The sequence below is a fragment of the Osmerus eperlanus genome, chromosome 19, assembly GCF_963692335.1.
Source record: "Osmerus eperlanus chromosome 19, fOsmEpe2.1, whole genome shotgun sequence".
Classification (NCBI taxonomy): domain Eukaryota; kingdom Metazoa; phylum Chordata; class Actinopteri; order Osmeriformes; family Osmeridae; genus Osmerus; species Osmerus eperlanus.
Genome location: NC_085036.1, coordinates 13,253,508 through 13,271,751, shown reverse-complemented (window position 1 = coordinate 13,271,751; position 18,244 = coordinate 13,253,508). Strand labels below are relative to the sequence as shown.

At 49.3% G+C, this 18,244-nt stretch overlaps 3 protein-coding genes across 3 annotated transcripts in view; all 3 read left to right on the top strand.

Moving 5' to 3' along the window:
* The first annotated feature begins 33 nt into the window (after positions 1 to 33).
* On the top strand, positions 34 to 3,439 carry im:7138535 (uncharacterized protein LOC797998 homolog). Its single transcript, XM_062485753.1, has 8 exons — positions 34 to 234; positions 315 to 421; positions 527 to 646; positions 736 to 1,010; positions 1,206 to 1,283; positions 1,394 to 1,510; positions 2,536 to 2,682; positions 2,964 to 3,439. Exons 1-8 carry the CDS (start codon positions 191 to 193, stop codon positions 3,132 to 3,134), a joined length of 1,059 nt encoding a protein of 352 aa, XP_062341737.1. The 5' UTR covers positions 34 to 190; the 3' UTR covers positions 3,135 to 3,439.
* Positions 3,440 to 3,513: 74 nt separating this feature from the next.
* Positions 3,514 to 8,851, top strand: zgc:153345 (uncharacterized protein LOC566129 homolog). The gene is made up of 12 exons (XM_062485751.1): positions 3,514 to 3,979; positions 4,080 to 4,165; positions 4,319 to 4,415; positions 4,489 to 4,766; positions 4,852 to 5,015; positions 5,223 to 5,366; positions 5,542 to 5,616; positions 5,749 to 5,848; positions 6,389 to 6,541; positions 6,648 to 6,723; positions 6,810 to 6,957; positions 7,034 to 8,851. Exons 1-12 carry the CDS (start codon positions 3,851 to 3,853, stop codon positions 8,572 to 8,574), a joined length of 2,991 nt encoding a protein of 996 aa, XP_062341735.1. The 5' UTR covers positions 3,514 to 3,850; the 3' UTR covers positions 8,575 to 8,851.
* A 331-nt stretch (positions 8,852 to 9,182) lies between these two features.
* LOC134040075 (ryanodine receptor 1-like) overlaps positions 9,183 to 18,244 on the top strand; it is a 51,482-nt gene continuing 42,420 nt past the window's right edge. Inside the window, 13 exon segments of the mRNA XM_062486300.1 lie at positions 9,183 to 9,335; positions 12,320 to 12,439; positions 12,750 to 12,851; positions 13,083 to 13,103; positions 14,377 to 14,451; positions 14,635 to 14,713; positions 14,836 to 14,948; positions 15,563 to 15,662; positions 15,787 to 15,883; positions 16,072 to 16,146; positions 16,254 to 16,410; positions 17,385 to 17,549; positions 17,654 to 17,775. Of these exon segments, the coding sequence (XP_062342284.1) occupies positions 9,288 to 9,335; positions 12,320 to 12,439; positions 12,750 to 12,851; positions 13,083 to 13,103; positions 14,377 to 14,451; positions 14,635 to 14,713; positions 14,836 to 14,948; positions 15,563 to 15,662; positions 15,787 to 15,883; positions 16,072 to 16,146; positions 16,254 to 16,410; positions 17,385 to 17,549; positions 17,654 to 17,775 (1,274 nt within the window). The 5' untranslated portion in view covers positions 9,183 to 9,287.

Sequence of the window (18,244 nt, the reverse complement as noted above, 5' to 3'; positions counted from 1 at the left end):
TCGGTGTTCGCCTGAAATGCGTACGTAGACTCCGCCCAAGTTATCCTCATGCAGCGGTCTACGCAAATCAATGGTGCCTGTGGAATACTTCCGTATTCATTTTGTAAACATTGCAGGTTGCGGAAGACGAACAAGCATTTATATTGTGGATATTTAGACTGGTATAAACTAGCGTCCTTTCTTGTGACTCATGGAGAGGGGGATAACGACCGTACACGCGATAAAATCGCTTGGGTAAGTGAAGTTCTGTCTGTTGTGAATGTTTGTCTCGCATGGTCTCCGTAAACTGCGACTGAAAGTCTTGTTACACTCAGGTACTTGGGAAGTGCGTGTGTCACACAATGTAGATGTGAAGAACTCCCTTGTCCACTCCTCACCTGGTTGGCTTCAAACCTAAAGATTTTATGTCCAGAATTACAAGGTATGATGAAATAACCTATTTAAAGTACACATCTTAACGATCACTTATTAGACACAAGTATAATGTGTTTGCAAGTTAAAAAAACGTTTTTACCTTCTATTTCAGACAGGAAGATTGGTGTTGTACTAGTGGGAGAGCTGCGGACTGTGTTAACATGCCTGCATTGTCCTCTCACCTATGTTACTGAAGATACACTAAACCCCTTTTTCCTTAACAAAGTCATTGGTGAGAGAGAAAGGAGGCTTTCGAAAAATAAATTAAAAAGCACGTGGAGTGTGATATAGTGATAATAATAAGTCACGTTTCATTTCCAGATTTCTTAGTGTCAGAATTACTCGCAGCAAGAATACTGAAATATAATGAAACGCAACCAGATGACGGGAGGACAGTGGCTGAGGCGGAGAAGGAGCAGAGGGTGGCAGATCACAGCGTTGACGAAACCGCGAAGTGGTGTCAAAAGTTGAAGGAAGGTGATGATGAAGGGACCGATGACGGAATGAGAAGCGAAGAAAAAGAGAGGGAGCTGGCTTCATTGTTCCAAAACCTCGACTTGGATCCCGCTTCTCATCTAACAGACGCCTGCCATCAGGTGAGTAGGATCAGGATTGTGCTTTGAAAGCGCTCAAAGTGCTACAGTACAGTAAAAGAATTACATAAAATATTGATCATACTATCATAACATTTTAATTTCATTTCCATTAAACGTATTATTATTAGTATTGAAGAAGGGAAAAGTCATGTTTGATTAACACCTGTCTCTCTGTCTGGCAATCTGTGTATCCAGGTGGAAGTGAGGCTGGCTCAGCTACCAGAGGGGAGCATGGAGCCACTTCTGGACACAAGTCTGACCTCAGACCAGTGGGTATGTTGGGGATGCATGGGTAGATCTGGAGGACTCTCTGGAGGAAGGGCCCTGTGTACCTGTTAGCACCCGGCGGTGAGATGGGCCTTATCCTCTGTGTTTTTCCTCAGAGACAAGTGGAGAAGATAAATCGGGCTCTCTTGGAGGACTACGAATGTCGACGGCAGATGATGATCAAACGTTTTCAAGTCACACTTCAGTCTTTTGCCTGGGGAGAAAAAGAACAGGTGAGCGATGGGATAACCTGGCCTGCAGGTGAGCTATGGGATAACCTGGCCTGCAGGTGAGCTATGGGATAACCTGGCCTGCAGGTGAGCGATGGGATCACCTGGCCTGCAGGTGAGCTATGGGATAACCTGGCCTGCAGGTGAGCTATGGGATAACCTGGCCTGCAGGTGAGCGATGGGATAACCTGGCCTGCAGGTGAGCTATGGGATAACCTGGCCTGCAGGTGAGCTATGGGATAAACTGGCCTGCAGGTGAGCTATGGGATAACCTGGCCTGCAGGTCAACGTGTCATTGTTGACCTTTGGAATCTGGTGAGATTAATTGTTTTAGGCCTCTATGCAATTAAACATTATACATAATTGTGTCTTTGCTCTTTCCTAGAACACAACCTTGGATAACAGGATATAGATAAACTTTTATTGGGGACTATTACGACATTTCATGATAGTATTTTTGATTGATGTTTCAGAGGTTTCATTGAGATTCTCACGAGTAGCTACAGGTCAGGTGTGGCAGTGCCAGTGTGATGGTATGGTAGGTAGATGGCTGAGCGGTTAGAGAGTCGGGCTATTAATCAGAAGGTTGCTGGTTCGATTCCCGTCCGTGCAAAATGATGTTGTGTCCTTGGGCAAGGCACTTCACCGTACGTGTCTCAGGGGGAATGTCCCTGCACTTACTGTAAGTCGCTCTGGATAAGAGCGTCTGCTAAATGAGTAAATGTAATGTAGATGGTATCATAGGTAGGGTAAGAGAATGGCGATTCTTGTGAATGTTTAGTTCTACAGAGTACAGTGCAGCCTTGAAGTCAGAACAGGAGATGAAATACTCCCCTGGAGTTGTGAGAAGATAAGGAATATTATGTCTGTAGGTCATCGGAGTTTCCATATTTTAGCTGGCATGACTGTGCATGATTACGTTGTTAAACATGATAGTCAGCGGCATGTTTTAAGAATTTGTTGTTTAATGTCTCACGCACCATATTATAGTCATATAACGAAAAATATATCTTTATTGTTTTCAACAGGAACGCAGTAAGGCTCTCGCTTCAGTGCCTCCTATCGCCTCCATTTCCCTCCCCTCCCAAGTGTCCCTGCCTCTCCTGCTCGCGGCTCGGAAAGATCAGTCTTGGATTCGGCCAGTGAGAGCTGGGCTGAGCACTGCAGTCCACAAGGTACAGTATGTGCGCCTCAGAAGCCTGACTCAGAGTGACGTAGGGGCAGATCTAGACATGTTCACCTGGGGGGGAGAGGGGAGGGGGGGCAGGAGGTAGTTGTAAGGGGGCATTGAGGGACAGTGTGACCCGATGCCACCATAAATCATCATAACATTGTAGTTTAAATAATGCAAATAATAATATTATTATTGAATGAAATGTACTGGGATTGTAGACTTGTATATTTGACAAAGGGCAGGTGTTTTGTTGGAGAGGGGTGACGTTTGTCTCTGCTCCAGGTGCTGATGGGCAGCGTTCCTGACAGGGGAGGCCGGCCAGGGGAGATGGAGCCCCCCATGCCCTCTTGGGAAGGGAGGAGAGAGAGGGGAAAGGGCTCTGGGCGCAGAGGTGGAAATCAGCAACGCCGAAACTTCTCTGGAAAGAAGGGGAAACAGAGAGACGCAGAGTAACTGTTGTGGTTTTGTCAATCTGGGTTTTTGTGATTTAAGGTTTGCGTGAGATACACTAACAGAAGCTGACTGACATCCACCTGTTTGCACTTATTTTCCATTTAGAGGGAAATTTTGTTTCATAATTTCATGAACAAATGTATAATTTTCTTATTTGCCCAAGTGGAACATTAATTGTAGCAATGCAAATAATTGGTTGTTGCTAGTATATGATATCTGTTAGTAGATATTCAGAAATGTTATAGCTCATGGGTTTTGAGTGTGCCAATACAATTATTTCTTGAATAAAGCCATTCTTTAATGCTTCTAGTCTTTGACGTGGCTTCGTTCAAAACAGGAAGTAAGCTATGAAACAGCGACCACTAGCGGCTGTTTGGGGTAAGAGCTGCATGTCACGTGCACCCAGTTCACAAGTTCACTTAAAACATGCTGCCTTAAATAGGACTACTCCTAATGATGCATGTAACGCTTGCAGAACGATCAACAAGTATGTCAACATGACGGCGAGTTGCAGTATGCTTCACGAGAACCGTGTTAACCTTACCGTGAACATGATCGTTTCTAGAACAACCATCACAGCACACCTGTGTCTACCTAGGTGACCGGAAATGTCAACTACTGTGAACTTGTGAATTTTTGTGATGTCATGTGTTGAAGGGGCACCATCACATTCAATTGTTTCAAGATATATAATTGGTCATTCATAATTCTAATCAATGCATAGTCCAGCGGAGGATCGTTCGCGCGTAGTAGCAGTCATAAATACACTGAAAACAGCTGGGATTCGGGTAAAAAATTGGAAGAACTATTTGAATGGAGCGTCATTGAACAACTCTCTGAGAAAGGTAAACCCTGAATTTTCTAACGAATAGCCACCATGTGGCTCCTCATCGCGGGATATTCTGGCATAGATCAGCACGTTATCGTTCTTAAATCTATTTTCAGGAGAGCCAGTTGAAGTTTGCGTTTGGTCGGGATCTGTCATTGGTTCCACAGTGCGATGTAAAAGATGTTGGCGGAACTGTGCCGAAGTAAGTTAAATTTGTGTTTACAGTAGGCTATTTATCCAGTCCTAACGTTTAAGCGTAGCCTCCGCATAATCAACTAAATGTTACTGACATAGCACCGTTATATATTGCATTAAACGCCTCAGGTTTCAAGTCGTTTCATGTGAAATCTTGTAGGTTCTTGGTGGATGCCTGTGGGTTTTTATCTCATCATCTTCACACCGAAGGGCTGTTTCGGAAAACAGGGTCGTTAAACAGAATCCGAGCTCTGAGGGTAAGGAGAAACAGGTCGGATTCTGTAGGAGTATAATTCCTCACATGTTGACATCCTCCCTCCGCTCCGACAGGGTGGATTGGAGCAGGGAGAGCCGGTCTTCTCTCAGCCGTATTCAGCCACTCTGCAACCGTGCGACGTTGCATCCCTCCTGAAGCAGTTCCTGCGGGAGCTGCCGTCTCCCCTCATCCCCGTGGACCTCCAGGCGCCTCTGTGCCACGCGCAGAGTTTGGAGGAAGGCCAGGAGGGAGCCAGAGATGAAGCCACGCTGCTCATCACAGCCCTGTTCCCTGCCGTACACACCCGGGCGCTCCAGTACTTCTGCATCTTCCTAAGACAGACAGCTGACAGGTGGATGTTTGACTTGTTTCCCCCTCATGTTCCGGGTCTCTGTTCTCCTCATGTTCCACCCCATCGACTGCTGCTTCCTCACCAGGTGTGATGAGAACCGGATGGAGGCGGGGAACCTGGCTCTTGTGATGGCCCCTAACCTGCTGCAGTCTCCTGCTGGAGGCTCCAAGCTGACTGTGGGCACAGAGAGACTACTGGACAGACAGGCAGCGGTCATAAAGGTTCTCATAGCACATGCCGATCGCATCGGTAAGTTACTGTGTTGTCGTTTCCCCCCCATTCATCTGACGGTGGACGGCTGTGTGTGTGTGTGTGCAGTGAGAGCTGTTATATACAAAATAACGTATATGGCTTTTGTCACGTTAGATTGTAGAAATTAACAGGTGCTTAAAACTTCTATGTGAAATGACATATTAATCTGTTACACTGTGATGCCCCCCCCCCCCCCCTCCCCAGGGGTGATCCCTCCCTGCCTTCTGAGCATGTCTCCGCTGTCAGAGGGCGGGGAGGCCACGCCCCCTAGCGACGGGGGTAAGTTCCAGCAGAGAGGGGTTGGTGTTTACAGGAGCCTGAAGCGTCAGAGGCGGCGCAGTGTCGGAGGTGAGGCCACCAGGAACCGAGCGGCAGTTGATGCTTTTGAAATGAACTGATCAACAGTCATCCTGTTGGTGCCTTTTGAAGTTAATTGTGTTTAAATGTTAAATGTGTTTGTGTTGTACACACAGTGGTTTGATTGTTGGGTAAAACAATGTAATTTATGTTTTTATTTCTTCAGAAATCTTTGTGGATGCCCTCAGTAAACTGAAGACAGGCTTCAACCCTTCAACTGGCTCTTCAAATCCTGCAGACAGTAAGTGTTTAACGTTGGGGTGATGTGTTTCAAGTCAATGTTCATGTCGGCGGCAAGTTAGTGATGTATCGTATGTAAACTGAAAGTAGGCTGCAGAAGTGACCACGCTGTTCTTAACACAAACATCCTCAGGTCAGCAGAATAGCCGTCCCACTCCTCAATCACCAGTCACAGTCAAGAGGAAATGTACAGAGGATCCAGTTCCAGAAGTTGAGGGCTCTGCCAAAAAAAGGTAGTTCTGGTGGGGAACCCCGTGCACAGTGATGGGAATGTGAGAATCTGTAAATTCAATTCTGTTAAAATGTGTTTTGTGTAAGTATTTATTGAATTAAGATTTCTGCAGAAAGCACTAGACACACACAGACTACACAGGGTGTTCTGTCAGTCTGATGAAGAACTCCCTCAAGGACAGGCCCATCATACGTGGAGATAGAGCTGCTGCCGTTTACACACAACAGCCTCCTGTTCATATTATCAGCACAGTTACAGCACACAAGGTTCCAGCTTTCTCAGCAGTTAACTAGACACTCTTACCGTGCAAAAGGTTCCAGCCTTCTCCGAAAAAGTCTTATGAAAACAGTATTATGAATTTAACAATATTCCAATTTACACGACAGGAGTTACATCTTGTAACTTCCCAGACCTTTCTGAGGCCACACGTAATACTTTCCTTTTCAAACTTGTAACATGAATGGTCCAAAGAGCACCTAAGAGGCAGGTTTATGCGTGATGTTTTGATTACTTACCGAATAAAAACCCTGTTCTCTGATAGACGCTCTGTCCAGGACCTGAGGGAGAGCCAAAGCTGTAATCTCTCAAACGTTGTGAGTGAAGTGGACCCGAGTGAGAAACAGGACACCTGTTTCACACTACGTACATCAGAGGAAAAGAAGAATCGAAACAAAGATTCTAAATTACTTAACAGGTAAGTATGAAACAAACAAATGCAAATATTTACTTGCAAATGTTTATCGCACGTGGCAAGTCTGTCTTTTTGTGTCGTGTTGGCTGACTGTGCTATCTTCCTGAAGGCCTGAGGTTGAAGAGGATTGTTCTCAGCGAAGACGATCTCTACGATTCTTTAACACAGCCAGCTGGAACCTCCCAGTATGTTTAGAGTCACTGGCTACTTAAACCACATCACGTTCTGAATAACAAATAACTGAGTGTTTCATGCCTTGCTCTGATGACAGAACACGACTAGTACGTTGCCCCAAAGTGATCATGAAACCGTGATGCCTGGAAGTAAAATGTTGTCTGATGACACGGGTGGAGTTTCCATCTGCAAGGCGGAGAACACGAGCAGAATCCCGGTCATTCTGATCGACGGGCCCGGAAGAGGTTTGCATGGTTTAACTCACGGTCCTTTATTCCCCGGTCTGTCTCCTTGAGTGTAACCGTGCTTTTCTCTGAACAGCTGTGAGGGAGAATGAGGTGGAGGACGACCCTGACCTGCTCAACCTCAGCTTCATGGAGGACCCCACAGCCGCCCAGGACACACCTGACTCCCCCACCGGCACGGAGGGAGCGGAGCGACAAGGTGAAGTTGCCTCGCTGGGAGGCGAGGACATGGAAGTACCTGATTCGCAGAATGACTCCAACCGTGAACTAGGAGGTGTGGCGAAGACTGAGGTAAATCACGGAGACGGGTCTCCAGACGAGCAGCCGGTCAGAGAGAAAGTGTCGGGCCGGGCGAGCAGGAAACGGCGAGCACCTCGACGGTCGATCAGCCTGCCTGACGTGAACCTGGAGCACCTGAGAGATGAAGACGAATCCCTGGAGGAAGACGAAGGGGAGAGGTGTCTGTCCGTCAGCCGTGAAGACCAAGAGCCTCCGGACTCCGGGAGGACAAACGCAGAGGGCGACCGGCCGACGACCTCAGAAGACACAGCATCGAGGACGAGGAACGCTGAAAGGGCGGTGCTGAAACGGGAGCATGCGCCGGAGAAGCCGGTCGAGTCCGGTTCGGGTTTCAAGAGGTCTCGTATGTCCGTCGCCGACCATCTCAGACGGTTCAACGCCCTGGCGACTCTGCTCCGCACGCCCAGGGCTCCGCCGCCGCCGGCCCCTGCGCCCCTCCTCAGAGACCGCCTGCACGAGACTCTGCTGGGGAGGGAGCACAGGGGCGCCCTGGGCCTACGGCGCCAGGGGGCGAGGCGGTTCGGACGCTCCATCAGTCACGACGGAGTCCCTGGAGCTCTGGCAGGGCTCGGCAGGGAAGCGGACCGGCCAGGGGGAGCCAGTCCAGGGCCCCTGGTCCAGTCAGCCCCGCCAGAGCCGACTGGGAGACTGGAGGCTTTCCAGATGGCGCTGGATCCAGAGACCCACCGCCTTCCAGGAGCCACGAGGCTGGAGAACGTTCCACGGCCCGGGGGGAGTCCAAGCGCGACCGCTGAACTGCCAGAGCAGAGCCAGGGATGCCGGGAGGAAGTCGGAGAATTTCAACCAGAGGAGCCGTCAGACAAGCCAGAGCTGCACCACCTCCTGCAGGAGCAGCTGAGTCTGTGTGACTCAGACAGGGTGGAGGGGGGAGACCTCACAGCCCCAGTTCAGCTGGATAGACAAACCCAGACAGAAGTCACCTCAGCTAGGCGACGCCAGAGCGCCTCGCCGGTGGGGAAGAACTTCCAGGTCAGAGAAGTCCAGCCCAGACTCTCTGCAGTTCCCTCCTTGCACCTGCACATGCACACCTGCTGTGTTCACATCAACACGGCCACCCAGACTGACAGAGCGACGCCCCCTGAGAGCTACGGCACAGCAAACACCGAGGCAGAGTGCCCGCCTGGCGATGCCCCTGCGTTTGACTTTGTCGCTGTAGACATGGACGGATGTTCTCTGGGAGCTTCTCCTCCTGCCCTGACGTTCAGGCCCACGGCCACCAGGAGGCGCTACAGAGACTCTCCTCGCTGGCTCGTCCATGAGGTCAGCATGGCCGCAGGGGAATCGCTGCAGATATGAGAGTTTGGAGGCTGTGTCTTTCCTTCCTCTTCTGTTTACAACATACAGTGTGCATGTGATGGTTAAAGAGACGTAATAATTAGTTCTGTTTTCTTTGGAATGGTGGGTGGCAAATTTGAGTACAAACAAACGTTGTTTTGTTAGTTATTTTATGTATTTCTACTATAGTCTTAATATGCATGTTGCAACTCTGTTTATTATTGATATAGACAATATTTAATGTTTTGTTTATGTATTTGTTATTTTGTTGTTTTAATCTAAATAAAAGCATTCAATTTAAAAATAGTTTGTGCAGCATCCCTCTGGCTCTTTAAACTGCCTGTGCTTGTATGAATCCATAGCAAAATGTGCACAATTGAACAAATTCAGATGAATTCTATGCATGTTTTATTACAATAATAGTTATGTTCTAATTTGATTGCAATCATGTTGCACTCCGAAAAAAAGAAAAGGAATTTCATCTGGCCAGTGTGGGCACAACCTTTTTTTTTTGTCATTTTGCTCCTCCCCTTTTTCATGGTGTAGAAGTTTTGTCAGTCTGTCTTCCAACACAGCCAGAATCACTGGAGCCACGTTGTCCTTGATCACGCCTACTCCCGGCAGCCAGGGTTGAGAGGAGCGAGGTGGGAGAGAAAGAGAGAGATCGGCTGGGTAAGGAACGACCAGGCGGATCCCTATCCCGTTCGAGGTGCGATCTGTAATACCTGGTGAGGATGGCAGAAGGAGGAGATGGAGAGGAGGAGATCCAGTTTCTGCGCACGGTGAGTGATGCCATGTCCTCTTTAGACGGATGAGTGGGAATTATGGGACTTGAGTAAACACGTCCTTTAACAACGTACGGTGAATTTGGCCTCTTAAGTTCTTATTGAACTCATTTAACTGTAAAGTACTCTAGCAGTGGCGTGCATGTTATTGACTTGAGAGAGGAGAGGACGGATTGGCGTGAACAGGTGCTGGTCTTGTCGGCATTGTTATCTATTTTTACTCCTGAAGGACCCTGTTACTGTTTGGACTCTGAGCAGGATGGTTGGTGCCAAGGAACAGCTGACTCCAGCGAATAGAAAGCTATGAAAACTTGAGCCTGTATACAATCACAGAGAGATCAGCAGAAACTATTACACACACACTGCCGTTTGTAATCAAATAAGAAGGGCATATCAAGTATGAATAATTATAATTCAGAAAACGAATCCCAGAAGTTTAGAGTCTCTCTTTAGAGTTAAGTGACTACACTGCATACAAATGAAGAATGAATACAATATAAACTTTAAATACAAAAGTTATATCGCTAATCTTGTAGTGAAAGAAATTGACTGGTTTTACTGGTTATACTGAGGAAGTGTATTCATTGGGAGTGGGAGCTGATGAAGCAGGCCGGAGGCAGACCAGACAGAGACTGGAAACTGTTTCCCCCACTGTCTCCATGGAGACCGGTTCTCCTCTGTCTCCCTGGAGACCGGTTCTCCTCTTACTGGTTCTCCTCTGTCTCCAGGGAGACTGGTTCTCCTCTTACTGGTTCTCCTCTGTCTCCCTGGAGACAGGTTCTCCTCTTACTGGTTCTCCTCTGTCTCCAGGGAGACTGGTTCTCCTCTTACTGGTTCTCCTCTGTCTCCAGGGAGACTGGTTCTCCTCTTACTGGTTCTCCTCTGTCTTCAGGGAGACTGGTTCTCCTCTTACTGGTTCTCCTCTGTCTCCAGGTAGACTGGTTCTCCTCTTACTGGTTCCCCTCTATCTCCTTGGAGACTGGTTCTCCTCTGTCTCCAGGGAGACTGGTTCTCCTCTTACTGGTTCCGCTCTGACTCCTTGGAGACTGGTTCTCCTCTGTCTCCAGGGAGACTGGTTCCCCTCTGTCTCCTTGGATGGGGTCACAGGCTGAATGTTCCCAGCCTCCTCCCACTGCTCAGGACATCTTGAGGTTCACACAGTAATTCTGCTCCACATAGTTGAAACGGTTTAATCACACAGTACCAGGCAGAGGTGCAGGATATTCTGGCCGCCATGTTGTTTTTGGCACTTGTATACCTCATTAATTTCCATTTAAGACCCATCGCTTAAAGGCTTGTATGAATTTCAGGTAATGCTCCCTGGCTTTTACATGTTCTGCAGTGTCAAGTCTGATACTGGAGATAGGGGGTGTGAAAGAAACATGAATTTTGTGAGAAGTATCCCCCTCTCCTGAGCACCAGATCTTTCTTTTTATAGCTCTGAGTTTGAGCCCCTGGAAGGAGAAAGGCCTCGTCTGCTGCTTGTGTGTGGCCCCTCAGCGAGGCCCAGACGTGCCCTGACAGACGTGCTGTAGACCACACCAGTGGGTTTGTGGATGGGTTCACTGTCCATCTTCCTGGCAGTGACACAGACATGTGAGAGACAGGGCTCTAGCGTAGAGGTGGGAGTGTGGCGGGGTGTGGCGTCTGAACTTGAGAGGGGTCAGCTGGATGGAGGGGAGTGAGGGAGGATGGGCATCGCTAGCTGTGATGCTGTTCATCCTCAGCTCTGCAGAGATCTATATTTACAGTCTTGGGATTAGCGAGGCTATGTCTTGGTAACGTCGCCACCTGTTCTTTTAAGGTGTACATTTACATTTAGTCATTTAGCAGACGCTCTTATCCAGAGCGACTTACAGTAAGTACAGGGACATTCCCCCGAGGCAAGTATGGTGAAGTGCCTTGCCCAAGGACACAACGTCAGTTGGCATGACCGGGAATCGAACTGGCAACCTTCGGATTACTAGCCCGACTCCCTCACCGCTCAGCCAACTGACTCCCTGAGGTGTACGGTCACTGTACAGACTCTCTCTTGTTATAGTTTAGAGAATAGACCTTTTTGATCAGACCGGTGATCTGATTGTCAGCGAATAATAGTAACTGGACTCTGAAACTATCTCTGGCCGTGTGCGTTTGTTACATTTGTGGATGATGCTGCTGGCCAGGTCCTGCGGGGTGTCACATGTCCGGTGGTCCCGGAGGGGAATGTGAGAGCAGCAGGTGCGCGGTCTGAAATAGACGCCAGGGAGGCGTGACCTGTGACCGTCAGAGCAGCGGAGAGATTAGAGGCAGGGGGGCACAGAGGAGGGAGTGGAGGCTAGGAATGAGAGGTGTTTCAGGAGAGAGGCCGCCGACAGCTGTTTACATTTTGACCCAGTTTCCGATGCACAGCAGCACCTACGCCAGAATATCCACTCGTGTTTTCGTCTCTGTGGCCTGAACTGAGATACAAATTTAAATCTCCACTGATATCAGAAAATTCCTCTTGTGCCTTCATCCTCTTGTACACCACCACTGTGTCAGCCATTATTAAGCCGCCTCTAAATTTGTTTTGGCTGTAACTCTACCCCTGGCCAGCATGTGTGTCATACAGGCTGGCCTCAAGGTTATAGCTGCCAAGTTAAATAGACCTGCTAACAGAACAAGCCTCGCGGTGGAGGACAACTCCTAATGTGGCGCTTGTCTGTCTTCTTCTGAATGTGTCCTCTTTTAAATTGAACATCTGGAATGTTGAAAGTAGCACTGAACCTTTCCAGTTGAACTCTAATTATAGAGTGCTACACTCAATTGTTTGGGATGTTGAGATGCATACTTGGTATTGAAATAAATTCAAATTTATTTTAGAAATTGTCGATAAGTTTGTTAGCTCAGATAGTTAAGGAATCATTATTATAGTTTTATCTTATATATTCCAGGTTTAGATTAGGCTGCTAGGTGGTGGCTTGAAAACCAAAATGTCTGCTCTTTCTGTGTGTCTGTAGGATGACCAGGTGGTGCTCCAGTGCACTGCTTCCATCCTGAAGGAGCAGATCAAGCTGTGCCTGTCCTGCGAGGGCTTTGGGAACAGACTCTGTTTCCTGGAGACCACTTCCAACGCCCAGGTCAGTAACACCGTATATCAACAGCTAGCTTGGACACTAGAGGTGTCTGGGTAGTTTACACTGCAGAAACTGAGTTTGATAATATTGTTTTTTGATTTTAACTGTAGTTGGACTTGTTACTATTATGAATGGCTTAACAAGTGACTTAATTTAAGAAAATGACACTATTTAAGAAAATGACATTTCAAGTGAAAATGTCTTACTGCACTGGCAGCCAAATGTACTTGTTTTAAGCATAAGCAAGCTCATTGCTACAATTTCATAGGGCGTTTTTGCAGTGTAGCTGATGGATGATCTTGTTTCCTTCCAGAATGTTCCTCCGGACCTGGCGATCTGCTGCTTTATCCTGGAGCAGTCTCTGTCAGTGCGAGCCTTGCAAGAGATGCTGTCCAACACATCGGACCTGAACGAGGTGGGGGTTCGACCAGGGCAGCTGACAAACTGGGGCGTGTTTCTGTTCAAGTGTGATGTTTCACAGCTAAATAGTCTCTTAGGACAAAAACTCGAGATGGTTGTGTAGATATGCTGTAGCTGTTGAAGGCCCTGTTTCCGAGGTAGCTTGTTTTCAAGCAACTTAACTTCGTTTTGTTGTCTCTTCTTTTGACGCCCACACCCTCGTCACTCTCCCACCCACCAACCGTAGGCAGTCGATTTGGACAAATGGGTACGTCTGCTCATGTTTCAGTTCCTGTCACGTTTCCCTCTCCTCTTCCTGTCTACCCTGAGCGTCTTCCCCTGTTCCTCTCTGAGTCAGTGAACTTCTTCCCCCAAAGTCAGTAATGAACCACTTCTCCCTGTCAGGGCCACTGATGAATCCCTTGTCATCCTCACTCACAACCGCAGCTAACTCCTCACATCTCTCCCACTCTCCTTGGTGTTGTCATAGCTGGGATGCCAAGGAGCGTGTCGGATGACACGAAAGTAACGATGGCTGTCATCGGTCTCGGAGCAGCCCCGTGCTGTTAAATCTCCTGGCTGCGACGCCACATCCACACACACCCCTCCCCCCCCACATCATACCCATGCCTCACATACCTCATATTGACTGATGTCATCACTACGCAGAGAGCCCAGTCCTTGATCTATAGCGGTCACCTGTCCTCCTTCTCCAGTCAGATAGATGTTACATTACATTTAGTCATTTAGCAGACGCTCTTATCCAGAGCGACTTACAGTAAGTACAGGGACATTCCCCCCGAGGCAAGTAGGGTGAAGTGCCTTGCCCAAGGACACAACGTCATTTGACACAGCCGGGAATCGAACCAGCGACCTTCTGGTTACTATCCACTCCCTCACCGCTCAGCCACCTGACTCCTATGTTGCACGCCCCGTATGTCCTCTCCTCTCTCACTCCCTGTGTGGTTGCGGTTTCTCCTTTGGGGTGTTTGGTGTTTAACAACCTCTTCAACCGTATTAACTTGTAGAACTGTAGGAAGACAATATCATTCACTCTAGGCATAATCCCTATGTTAACAGTTGACGGTGTTCCTGAAAATCACTAATCATAACAACGTTCTATACGTAACCGTGTATAATATCTGTATGTTTTCAGTAACAGTAGTGTTGTGTATTGATGTTTTAATCTGCGTAATAAAATCTAATCTGTAATAAAAGCATCTGCTAAATGAATACATGTAAAATGTAAATCTGACTTTGCTGTTGTTTTCCCAGTTTGGGTGTCTCATTTGACTTGATGTTTGGTGCTCTACTCTGTAGTTGTGGTCCACTCACACCTCATGTGATAGCTGGTAAATGTTTGTTGTTGTCTGATGTCTCTGTGTCCTCTCACCTGAGAGGGAGACCCAGGTCCTCCAGGCTGCTCCTGCGGCCCTCCTCTCTCTCTCCATGGCCTGCAGCAGTGCCGTGTGCCTGGGCTCTGGGCCTCGTGCCGGCTGCGTGACCGGAGTGTAACTCGTTCTTGTCTCTGTCTCCGCTAGTCGTCCCAGGGCGGGGGACACCGGACCCTGCTGTACGGCCACGCCATCCTGCTGAAACACACCCACTCCAGCATGGTGAGCAGGCTGCTGCCCTCGCAGGGCTGCCCTGACGATTAAAACTCCCTCTCTCTATCTCTCCCCCCCCTCTCCTTTACAGTCTAGTAGTCTTTCTCCCACACAGTGTCAGTACTACTGTCTACATCTGTCATGAAGAGTTGTGTTGGGCAGGAGTGTGACGTGTTTCCCTCTCTCCTGCAGTACCTCAGCTGTCTGACCACATCTCGGTCGCTCACAGACAAACTGGCCTTCGACGTGGGCCTGCAAGAAGACTCCACAGGTACGTGTCACTCATGTTGCACAGACCTCTGTAGTCCATGTAAACCTCTGGTCAGGGTTAGGGTTAGGTAAGGACTTTTATTTTGAAGGGGTGACTGAAGCTCACGTTGAGTCCTCCCTCAGGTGAGGCGTGCTGGTGGACGATTCACCCCGCCTCCAAGCAGAGGTCGGAGGGTGAGAAGGTCAGGGTTGGAGACGACCTCATCCTGGTCAGTGTGTCGTCAGAGAGATACCTGGTGAGACCTCGCTCCACGTAAAGCACCTTCCTCACCTTCTGCCTGATGAGAGACCTCACCAAACCCCCTCTCTCTCTCTTTCTCTTTCTCCTCTCTCTCTCCATTTGTCTTTCTCTCCTTCTCTCTTTCCCTCCATCTGTCTCTCCTTCTCTCTCTCTCTCTCTCTCTCTCTCTCTCTCTCTCTCTCTCTCTCTCTCTCTCTCTCTCTCTCTCTCTCTCTCTCTCTCTCTCTCTCTCTCTCTCTCTCTCTCTCTCTCTCTCTCTCTCTCTCTCACACTCACTCTCTCTCTCTCACACTCACTCTCAACTCTCTCTCTCTCTCTCTCTCTCTCTCTCTCTCTCTCTCTCCCGCCATCTCTCTCTCTCTCTCTCTCTCTCTCTCTCTCTCTCTCTGTCTCTCTCTCTCCCGCCATCTCTCTCTCTCTCTCTCTCTCTCTCTCTCTCTCTCTGTCTCTCTCTCTGTCTCTCTCTCTCCCGCCATCTCTCTCTCTCTCTCTCTCTCTCTCTCTCTCTCTCTCTCTCTCTCTCTCTCTCTCTCTCTCTCTCTCTCTCTCTCTCTCTCTCACCCTCCATCTGTCTCTCTCTCTGTCTCTCTCTGTTTCTCTGTCTCCAAGCATCTCTCCTATGCCAGCGGAGACCTGATGGTCGATGCCTCCTTCATGCAGACTCTGTGGACCATGAACCCTGTGTGTTCAGGGTGTGAGCTGGTAGAAGGTGAGGATGAGCGTGGGGTGTTCAGGGTGGGGCTGGTAGACAGTGAGGGGATGCCTGTCTCACTGCAGCAGGTGTTGAACTGATCTGCCGCATCTCCCCGTCCTCCGTGGCTTGTGTCTTGCAGGCTTCCTGACCGGAGGCTATGTCCTCAGGCTGTTCCACGGACACATGGACGAGTGTCTGGCCATCCCCGCCGCCGACCAGGGGGACGACCAACGCAGGTGGGCAGACAGCACATCAGTCTTTACACATTCCGGAAGATACTGTGTTCAACGATGCCCCCAAAAAAGATATCTTTAAGATCATACTGTGTTATGTACTGTACTAGTCCCTCGCCCATTAGAGGGTTAGCTTGGTTAGCTTAGCTGCTACAGATCACTGATCAGCATGACTCTCCTGTTCCGCTCAGAAATGCTCATTATGAGGGCGGGGCCGTCTGCAGCCACGCCCGGTCTCTATGGCGACTGGAGCCTCTCCGTATTGGGTGAGTGTGGACCAACCCACCTCTGTCCAGCAGCCATGTTTACCAGTCCGTCATCTCAACCGAGGGCGGTCGGTTTAAGTGCTGTTGTTTGAAACTGCTGTTTTCAGGTGGAGTGGAAGTCACATCAAATGGGGCCAGTCTTTCAGGGTGCGTCACATCACCACGGGCCGATACCTCTGTCTGGACGAAGAGAAGGGTCTCCTGGTGGTGGACTCTGAGAAGGCCAACTCCAAGATGTCCGCTTTTTGCTTCAGAGCTACGAAGGTAAGGCAGTCATCATTACCGGTCCTAGCACATCTGGCGCCTAAGCGAAATGTATAAACAGACACCCCCCCCCCCTCCCGGGAGCACAAGTCGTTGTGCCGCCCTAAAGAGAGAGATGAAGAGAGAGAGGAAGAGAGAGAGGAAGAGAGAGAGGAAGAGAGAGAGGAAGAGAGAGAGGAAGAGAGAGAGGAAGAGAGAGAGGAAGAGAGAGATGAAGAGAGAGATGAAGAGAGAGATGAAGAGAGAGATGAAGAGGAGAGAGGAAGAGAGAGAGGAAGAGAGAGAGGAAGAGCGAGATGAAGAGCGAGAGGAAGAGAGAGAGGAAGAGCGAGAGGAAGAGAGAGAGGAAGAGAGAGAGGAAGAGAGAGAGGAAGAGAGAGAGGAAGAGCGAGATGAAGAGCGAGAGGAAGAGAGAGAGGAAGAGAGAGAGGAAGAGAGAGAGGAAGAGAGAGAGGAAGAGAGAGAGGAAGAGCGAGATGAAGAGCGAGAGGAAGAGAGAGAGGAAGAGCGAGAGGAAGAGAGAGAGGAAGAGAGAGAGGAAGAGAGAGAGGAAGAGAGAGAGGAAGAGCGAGATGAAGAGCGAGAGGAAGAGAGAGAGGAAGAGAGAGATGAAGAGCGAGATGAAGAGAGAGATGAAGAGAGAGAGGAAGAGAGAGAGAAGAGAGAGATGAAGAGAGAGATGAAGAGAGAGATGAAGAGCGAGATGAAGAGCGAGATGAAGAGCGAGATGAAGAGCGAGATGAAGAGCGAGAGGAAGAGCGAGAGGAAGAGCGAGAGGAAGAGAGAGAGGAAGAGAGAGAGGAAGAGAGAGAGGAAGAGAGAGAGGGTGAGAGGGATAAAGAGAGAGATAAAGAGAGAGATGAAGAGAGGGAGTTGCCAGCAGTAGGAGAGACAGGAAGCTGCTTACCTGCCCTCTCTGTGAAGATCGTTCCTTACCCTTCCTCCCCCTCTCTCCCCCCTCTCCCCCCCTGCAGGAGAAGATCGAGGTGGCCCAGAAGCGGGATGTGGAGGGGATGGGGACCCCGGAGATCAAGTACGGGGAGTCCATGTGTTTCGTGCAGCACGTTGCCACCGGCCTCTGGCTCACCTACGCCGCCGTCGATGCCAAATCTGCCCGCCTGGGTCCTCTGAAGAGGAAGGTGAGGCGTGTGGCGCCGCGGGGCCTCTCAGGGCGAGGGGCAGTGCTGGAGGACGCTCCCACGTGACCCAGACACCTCACCCCGCTGCGTTCCTCCTCCCTCAGGCTATCCTGCACAAGGAGGGCCACATGGACGACGCCCTGACGGTGGCACGCTCTCAGACGGAGGAGTCCCAGGCTGCCAGGATGATCTACAGCACGGCCGGACTCTTCACACAGTTCATCAAGTAGGACCTCCAACTCCCCAACTGGTCCAGGACCACCTCAGTCACAGGATCAGATGTTGTTTTAAAGTTACATTTGAAGAGAATGCGAAGAGTTTCTCATTGTTCGGGTTGCTTGTGATGCCTGTGTGTGTGTGTGTTTGTCTGTCTGTCTGTGTGTGTGTGTGTGTGTCTGTCTGTCTGTCTGTGTGTGTTCATGTGTGTGTGTCTGTCTATCTGACTGCATGTGTGTGTGTCTGTCTGACTGTGTGTGTGTGTGTGTGTGTGTCTGTCTGCTTGTGTGTGTGTGTGTCTGTCTGTCTGTGTGTGTTTGTGTGTGTGTGTCTGTCTATCTGACTGCATGTGTGTGTGTCTGTCTGTCTGTCTGTGTGTGTGTGTGTGTTTGTCTGTGTGTGTGTGTGTCTGTGTGTCTGTCTGCCTATGTGTGTGTGTGTCTGTCTGCCTGTCTGTGTGTGTGTGTGTGTGTGTCTGT

Coding starts and splice junctions, on each gene's coding strand:
- zgc:153345 (XM_062485751.1), top strand. CDS start 3,851: ATGCATAGTCCAGCGGAGGATCGTTCGCGCGTAGTAGCAGTCATAAAT. Junction 5,367..5,541: donor GAGGCGGCGCAGTGTCGGAG/GTGAGGCCACCA, acceptor TTATTTCTTCAG/AAATCTTTGTGGATGCCCTC. Junction 5,617..5,748: donor CTCTTCAAATCCTGCAGACA/GTAAGTGTTTAA, acceptor AAACATCCTCAG/GTCAGCAGAATAGCCGTCCC.
- im:7138535 (XM_062485753.1), top strand. CDS start 191: ATGGAGAGGGGGATAACGACCGTACACGCGATAAAATCGCTTGG. Junction 647..735: donor TTTCCTTAACAAAGTCATTG/GTGAGAGAGAAA, acceptor TTTCATTTCCAG/ATTTCTTAGTGTCAGAATTA. Junction 1,284..1,393: donor GTCTGACCTCAGACCAGTGG/GTATGTTGGGGA, acceptor GTTTTTCCTCAG/AGACAAGTGGAGAAGATAAA.